At 35.3% G+C, this 8,825-nt stretch overlaps 1 protein-coding gene across 1 annotated transcript; it reads right to left on the reverse strand.

The window, feature by feature from the left end:
- Window positions 1–304: 304 nt before the first annotated feature.
- LOC132510818 (14-3-3 protein theta-like) lies at window positions 305–2,199 on the reverse strand. The gene has a single exon (XM_060133225.1). The coding sequence runs from the start codon at window positions 2,067–2,069 to the stop codon at window positions 1,386–1,388; it is 684 nt and encodes a 227-aa protein (XP_059989208.1). The 5' UTR covers window positions 2,070–2,199; the 3' UTR covers window positions 305–1,385.
- Between the last annotated feature and the right edge of the window lie 6,626 nt (window positions 2,200–8,825).

Raw genomic sequence — 8,825 nt, forward strand, 5'->3', positions numbered from 1 at the left:
TTAAAGGCTATTTTCTTTTAATATCACCCAATTAATACTATGTTCTACTCAGTGTATCATATGAGGAGGCACATGATGACAATTTGTCTCATTATTGGTAATGCTAATTTTTAAAGTGGTGTCTCACAGCTTTCTCTACTGTAAAAATACTATTCTTCCTTTGTAATTAATAAGTAGTATTGTGGTGCGATATTTGAGATGATGTAAATATCCTGATTTTCATTATACCTTTGCCTATTGATTTTAGTATATATTGACACAATAAATTATTACTCTGGTATTTGCCAAAGGGTGATTTTTTTTTTTTTTTGGTTTATAAAATGTAATTTTATTTTATGTTACTCTGTTGTTACATAGGGCATAACATTTTCACAAGGCCTTTTTGGGACTACAGTCGATGATTATTAGCAACATACAATAGTGGTCCAACTCTCTAACAATCACTAGACAAACTGGACACCCTCTCACATGTGCACAAATCTGCATGGAAAAGTACTAAAGTTTTAGACTTGGACTTGTGTATTTTATTTCCCCTTTCTAGTGTATTAAGAAATGACATGCACTTTCATTTGCCAAAAGCAATGCTTGTATTCTGGCAGCAACATGCTACTTCTATTACATAGTAAAGTGAATACCACAACTACAAAGGCAGAAGGTGTAAGTGAATTTTTATTGGGAAGGGAAGTTGTCAACTTAAACAGCAGCAAATGAAGAATGAATGAGGAAACTCCCTGTTGTCACAGATATGCAAGACCTCCATCATATATGATACAGGAGGCATTTTAATTTGTGATCTCCAGCCTCAGAATGTCAACTGCTTTTCCATTCAATCTAATACTTCTGGTTTCCTACCAAAAAGGAATATATTAAGAGGATGGAAAAGTTGCTTTACTGAAAGAAAACCCCCAAAGAAGAGTTAAGGGAGGGAATGTAGAAATCAGGAAGTTATGCAGAACACTCTTTAAACTGTAATTAACTACATTTTCATATCTTCACAGTAATACAAAACACAGTCACTTGCAGAACTGGTTCAGATTACTTAAATACCAGATACATTTTTAGTCCTCTACATAAGTGTTTGGAAGTTACTTATGTTTATATGAAATGAAGCTATTAATACTTTTCTACAGCAGTAACTGCACACCAGAAAGGCCAAGACAAACACAAATCAAGGAATGGAGTTTTCCCAAAGCTGTGGTGTGAAAAGACTATAAACAGTTGATCCCATACACATGAATGGGTTTCTTTGCTATAGGAAATCCAAATGGAATAAGGAATGGAGATGAGTAAAAAGGTTTCTTGAGGGGAAGAAGGATGACACCCTGTATGCACTTAGTTCTCTGCCTCTCTGCCGCATCACATTCTTCTCCTGCACTGTCTGATGTCTATAATGTTAGGTTGTCTCTAAGCAACTGCATGATGAGGGTGCTGTCTTTGTATGAGTCTTCATTCAGTGTATCAAGTTCTGCAATGACCTCATCAAAAGCTGTTTTAGCCAGTGTGCAGGCAAGTTCTGGGTTATTAAGGATCTCATAGTAAAATACAGAAAAGTTAAGAGCCAACACCAGGCGGATTGGGTGTGTGGGTTGCATCTCTTTCTTGCTTATATCAAAAGCCTCTTGGTAAGCTCCTTGGGAATTATCTATCGTTTGTTTCCGATCATCACCACAAGCAACTTCAGCAAGGTACCGGAAGTAATCTCCCTTCATCTTCAGATAGAAGATCTTACTCTCTGGATTGTTTGCATTGGCTATTAAATACTTATCCAACAATTCCAGGACCGTGGTGCAGATGGACGGCAGTTCGGACTCCACTTTCTCCCGATAGTCCTTAATCAGCTGCAGCTCCTTGTCAGAGGTGTCGGTCTTCTGCTTGATGCTCGAGATGACCCTCCAGGCGGACCTGCGGCCCCTGCCCACGTTCTTGTAGGCCACCGAGAGCAGGTTGTGCTCCTCGTTGGACAGCTCGGAGCCCTGCTCCGTCACGATCTTCATGCAGGCGGCCATGTCATCGTAGCGCTCAGCCTGCTCGGCCAGCTTGGCCTTCTGGATCAACTCCGTCTTCTCCATGGGGCTGGGGACAGGACAGCGAGGGTGAGCACTGACCCGGATGCTGAGGAGGAGTGCGGAGGGCCTTCATGTCTCCGCGGCCACGGCGCAAGTCCCACCACTTTGATCCGCCTTTGGCTTTAGCCGAGGACCCTCCCGTCTCCCCAAAGGGTGATTTTGTATTCCATTCATTCATTCTACATTTAATTGGAATGTTATGTAAGAAATAATTATCCATTTATTTCATTTATGTGTTTATTCTACTATTATTTATATCAATATGGCCTCATGGATATTTGTTTTCTTCTGTGGATTATAATTCAATATTATATTATTTATTTTTTGCCTAATTGTCCCATATTTTGGCATTGAGAGCCCCTTCAAATGACATATGGTACATAGCCTCTTCATTAACAGTAATGAAGAGGAGAAAAAGAGAATACAAAAGACCATTATAGAAAAACAGTGAGAGCCAGAAAAAAAGAACACTTCTGTGGGATCTCCAGGAATGTGTAAAATTAGCTATGTACAGTAGTTCCATTCCCCACCCCCTCAACTGTGGGAGATTTGTTCTAAGTCCCTCCACCATGGTTACCAAAATCCATTGAGCTCAAGTCCCTTATATAAAGCAGCATAGTACAGTTGGCCCCCTCTACTCACAGATTCTGCTTCCTGGGATAGGGAGTGCCAACTGTATAGTGATTACATCAAAGAAAAGTACTTGATCTGGGAAGAGATGGAGGTGAATAAAAATCATACAAAAATAGCATTATGCAATATTTCCCAATAATCCAAAGATTATATGATGATATAAATAATTGGAGAGAAAAAATATATTGATGGTGTTCAGAATTATAAAATTTTAAGTTTCTTTATGATTCTTGAGTAAAAATATAATTATCTTTCAATTAATTTCTGGGTATTCAATTGTTTTCTGGGTATATTTCTTTAATCCACCAACTGACTAATACAGGAAGACTTCTTATAGGAACAAAAGCAAATAAAATAAAGTGATCACAATGAATTCTATTATCATTGTAAACCTAGATTATATAAATTAATCTGTTTTCACTATCATTTCATTACTAACCTTATTGTGATTTTTAATTTTCTTATATTTTAAAAATATCAGTCTAGAATGCATAAATATCAGTCTAATTCAAATTTCCCACTCCCCCATAACCTCCAAGGAGTAATTTGTGAAAGAACCTGAAGACAACCAGGATTTGGAAGTTAGTAAATTGTTAAGTTTGTCATGTATGAATTTCTCAAACCCTGTTTCTTAAGCTAGAGGGAAAAAACATATCACATGTGATGTATAAGAATTAGTCAACAGAAAGTGGCTTTTAAAAAATGCAAAGTGCTTGCCTATCCTTACCCAGCACTTCTCCTCCAAGTCCCTACTAAAATTGAGCTAAGAATAATTTGTTACTGATGTGATGTGACTTATCCTTCAGTTGAATTGAGATTAAAAAATATTGAGACTAATAGGTCTAATACTTTATTGATCTCATTTATAGATTCATCAAAAATGGTAAGTGCTTTTGCTACTACCTATTTTGATGAAAGTATTTATTGTCCCCAAATCTTATTTTTATATCACTGGTTCATGATCAGGTTTATTTTTATAAGTGGTAAAATAGGTTTGTTTGTTTTTTAAGGGCAAATAACGCAAATATATCTTCAAATAGATGTTTCTGTTCACCAATTATGTCTCCTATTTCCGAGTTTACTTTGGTGTTAGTGACCTATCTCCAGGTCAAAAACCATAATCATGGGTGTATCTGAATTGTTGTCTGCTCAACGTGCTGCAAAAATTAATAAAACAAAGTGATTCGTAAGTTTAGCTTGATAGCTATACTTCAAAAGTTCTATGAATATGGGGAAGGCTGTGCAAATAACTAAACTTAGAATCATGACATCAGGATATCAGTTTAATCTTTGCCATTTTAGAATTGTGTAATCCATCAAGTTTCTTGGTGTATTTAGACCTCATTTTTCTCATCTCTAAACTAAATGTGGAAGGATTAGATAGCCTCTAATATTCCCTTCAGCTCCAGGAAAATACTTTTTTAGTTGAACTATTACTATAACAATTTTCGAAATAAACCTATACAATCTGTGACTTTTATTAATGGTTGAGGCTTAGCTAAGCTTTAAAGTTTCCAAATTGATTTGATTTGATTTTTTTGGGAAAACTTTATGTAGAAAATCAAATATAACATATATAGAGACCTAGGAGATAGTTGGAGATTTATAGAGATCATATTCTTAGCACTGCTAACATTATAATTTACAGAATATTACTCCAAATCTACCCACTTCTTAATCCTACATGAGGGCTTATATAATGTTGCTGCACCAAGCACTTAATGCAGTTTCAGAAATCATCTGTATATTTTTTAAAGAAAATATTGTTGACTTTGAAGTTTTATGTGAAACACAAGGAAAGTGAAGTAGTCAAATACATTTATAGAAAATATTAAAGTTGAACAAGTACGAATGACAAAGGAAGCTCAAGTGGATATACAATTCAAATTGATTCTGTTTCTTTTCAATCTCACACTCTCTCTCTCCATGGAGATATACCAGGGAAGATGTGACCGTAGAATAGAGAATACATGATTTTGTATGTAATTACACACTGTTTCCATGGTGTGTGTGTGTGTGTGTGTGTCTTTGTGTGTGTGTGTCAATAGGGTTTTATAGGTGTTTTGTAAACCCAGTGCCCTCAAACTAGTCAGAAAAGCTAGAAGATGTTCCCAAAGATTCTGTCTTCATTAGTGAGATGTTAGGGGGAATAGAAAACTAAGATTTCAAAGTACTTACTCTATAACTACTATTGTATTAGATTCTCTGAATTATCTCACTTGATAGCCTTAATAAACTTGTTATTTTGGTATTGCCATATCTAAAGTTAGCAAGATGAGTCCAAGAGAGTTTAAAGCATTTTTTTCAGAATTTAAATGGCTAGTGGAATTTGATTTAAAACCTGCACCAATTTGACCTCTGTACCCAGGCTTGAGGAAAGCAATTGAGGGAAAGAATAATCGTAAGGCTAAGAGAACTTTTTGCTTCTCTAAAGAAGCAAAAACACAGAAGGCTAATCTGGGAAGTTATAAATTCTGATAAAGGGATTGTGTTGCCTACACAAACAATGATGTGACCAGATTCTCCTTTGTACCATGGCATGTGACCATTGAGTGAAACACTCGATGGAGTTTCCAGGAGTACCTTCTTGTCCTGCCCATGCTTCTCGGACACTGTAGCCTGTTCCTTGCCCTAGTCTTGTGTTTATATCCCTATCTGAGGAATATTACAGAGAAAACAAGGTACAAATGAAGATCAAAAAGATAGCTCAAGTTAATTCAGTCAAAGGATGGAAGTACTTTTCAGTTTTTCACTGAACATGTGTGAATATTAAAGGAAAAGGTGTGGGCTTTTTAAGGCAAAGCAGTATCTACTTCAGAGAGAGCTGCTTCTAAGTGCATTTAATTTGGTGCAATTTTTGCCCCAGTAATCAAGCATTTTCCACTACAGCAGCATTTCTCAATCTCAGTCCTGTCAACATTGTGTTGAGTGGGGTTGTCTATACATTGTAGGATGTTTAGCAGCACCCCTGGCCTCTACTCCCTAGGAGTCAGTATCATCTTCACAGTTGTGACTATCAAAAATATCTCCAGAAATTTCAAAATGTCTCCTGTTTTATTTTAAATTAATTTTTATTGGAGTCTGGTTGCTTTACAATGTTGTGATAGCCTCCACTGCACAACAAAATGAATCAGCCACAGTGAGTATAAAAAAGCAGCAAAGACAAAAGTATAATATATTTTGCTTTTGTTTCTTTATGTAACAATGCATTCAGTCTCTATCTTTTGTCTGGTAGTTGTAATAAGGGGTTGATAGTCAGATTTCTTACTGTTAAGCTGAATCATGACTAGGTGACAATTTAATTAGATCGTTTATTAGTCTCAAGTCCTACCATCAACCTCTTATATTTTTCTGCCTTTGTATTCTTGTTGTATTTGAACTGGGAGAAGTTGGCCATAATTTCCAATATTTTATAGTTCATCTTTGGATTCAACTTCAGCACTGACTTTGAATATAATATCTTGAGAATGTGCAAGATTCTGCTAATTCTCTCTGCTTAACATCTCCTCCACAGCTGAAAACCTTGGGGAGAGGGAATGCTGAAACAATTGATGTGTCCACTCATTTAGGACTCAGATGTCTCTAAATTCTAAATGTATACGGTTGGGTAAAGTTTAGACTATGTCTATCATTTCATTTTCTTATAAATGTCTGAAAACACTATCCCCAAAATGCCACTCAACTTTTTCTTTTTCTTTTTTGCTTTTGTGCTATGGGCAAATTATGAGCTATAAGATACACAGCTTATTTGAGTAGGATAATCATTGAACATATACTGACACACATATTCCCACTTCCAAAGGCTTGTTTCAGAATTAGTCTTTAAAAGACTAATTATTAAGGGCATTTTAATTTTTTATGTGCAAACTTCTCTGTTTTTTATTTTTAATTTTTATTTTATATTGGAGTAGAGTTGATTAACAATGTTTTGTTAGTTTCATGTGTACAACAGTGGTTCCGTTATACATAAACATTTATCTATTGTTATTCAAATTCATTTCCCATTTAAGTTATTACAGAGTATTGAGCAAAGTTCCATGTGCTATATACAGTAGGTCTTGTTGGTTACCTATTTTAAATATAGCAGTGTATACATGTCAATCCCAAACTCCAAGTCTATCCCTCCTCCCCACCCTTCCCCCTTGATAACCATAAATTTGTTCTCTAAGTCTGTGATGTGTATTTCTGTTTTATAAATAAGTTCATTTTTATCATTATTTGAGACTCTGCATGTAAGCTATATCAAATGATATTTTGTCTTTCTCTGTCTGACTTACTGCACTTGGTATGATAATCTCCAGGTCCACCCATGTTGCTTCAAATGGCATTATTTCATTATTTTTAATGGCTGAATAATATTCTGTTGTAAATATGTACACCATCTTCTTTATCCACTCATCTGTCGGTGGACACTTAGGTTGATTCCATGTCCTTGCTATTGTAAATAGCACTGCAATGAACGTTGTGGTGCATGTATCCTTTTGAACCATGTTTTTCTCTGAATATATGCCGAGGAGTGGGATTGCTAGATCATATAGTAGCTCTATTTTTAGTTTCTTAAGGAACTTCCATACTGTTCTTCACAGTGACTGTACCAACTTACATTGTCACCAACAGTGTAGGAGGGTTCCCTTTTCTCCAGCATTTACTGTATGTAGACTTTTTGATGATGGCCATTCAGACTAGTGTTAGGTGATACCTCATTGTAGTTTCGATTTACATTTCTCTAATAATTAGTGATGTTGAGCATCTTTTCATGTACCTCTTGGTCATCTGTATGTCTTCTTTGGAGACATGTCTATTTAGGATTTCTGTCCACTTTTTTTATCTTTTTTTTTTTTTTTTTGTATATTGAACTTCATGAGTTTTTGTAAATTTTGGAGATTAATCCCTTGTCGGGCACATCATTTGCAAATATTTTCTCCCATTCTGTGGGTTGTCTTTTCATTTTGTTTATGGTTTCACTTGCTATAAAAAAGATTTTCAGTTTGATTAGGTCCCATTTGTTTATTTTTGTTTTTATCTCCATTACTCTAGGCGATGGATCGAAAAAGATATTGCTGCAATTTGTGTCAAAGAGTGCTGTGCCTATATTTTCTCTAAGAGTTACATAGTATCTGCTCTTACATTTAGGTCTTCAATCCATTTTGAGTCTCCTTTTGTGTATGGTTAAGAACGTTAAAGAACGTTCTAATTTCATTTTTTTTTTACATGTAGCTCTTCAGTTTTCCCAGCAACACTTATTGAAGGCACTGTCTTATCTCCATTGTATAGCCTTGCCTCCTTTCTCATAGATTAATTGACTATAGGTTTGTGGGTTTATTTCTGGGATTTCTATCCTGTTCCATTGATCTATGTTTCTGTTTTTGTGCCAGAACCATACTGTTTTGATGAAGTCTGAAGCCAGGGAACCTGATTCCTCTAGCTCCATTTTTCTTTCTCAAGATTGCTTTGGGTACTCAGCATCTTTTGTGTCTCCATACAGATTTTTGGTTCTAATTCTGTGAAAAAATGCCATTGGTAATTTGATAGGGATTGGATTGAATTGAATCTGTAGATTGCCTTGGGTAGTATAGTCATTTTGACAATATTGATTCTTCCAATCCAAGAACATGGTATATCTTTCCATCTATTTGTGTCATCTTTGATTTCTTTCATCAGCATATTAGTTTATAGAGTAGAGATCTTTTGCCTCCTTAGATAAGTTTATTCCTAGGTATTTTATTATTTTTGATGAGGTGGCAAATGAGACTGTTTCTTTAATTTCTCTTTCTGATTTTTCATTTATAGCATGTAGAAATGCAAGAGATTTCTGTGTGTTAATTTTGTCTTGCAACTTTACCAAATTCATTAATGAGCTCTAGTAATTTTCTGGTAGTGTCTTTAGCGTTTTCTATGTATATATCATGTCATCTGCAAACAGTGACAGTTTTACTTCTTCTTTTCCAATTTGGATTCCCTTTATTTCCTTTTCTTCTTTGATTGTCATGGCTAGGACTTCCAAACTATGTTGAATAAAAGTGACAGTGTACATCCTTGTCTTGTTCCTGATTTTAGATGAAATGCTTTCAGCTTTTTTTTTTTTTTTTTGGAGTATGGTGTTAGCTGTAGTTTTGTCAGATATGG

The sequence above is a fragment of the Lagenorhynchus albirostris genome, chromosome 20 (assembly GCF_949774975.1).
Source record: "Lagenorhynchus albirostris chromosome 20, mLagAlb1.1, whole genome shotgun sequence".
NCBI lineage: Eukaryota > Metazoa > Chordata > Mammalia > Artiodactyla > Delphinidae > Lagenorhynchus > Lagenorhynchus albirostris.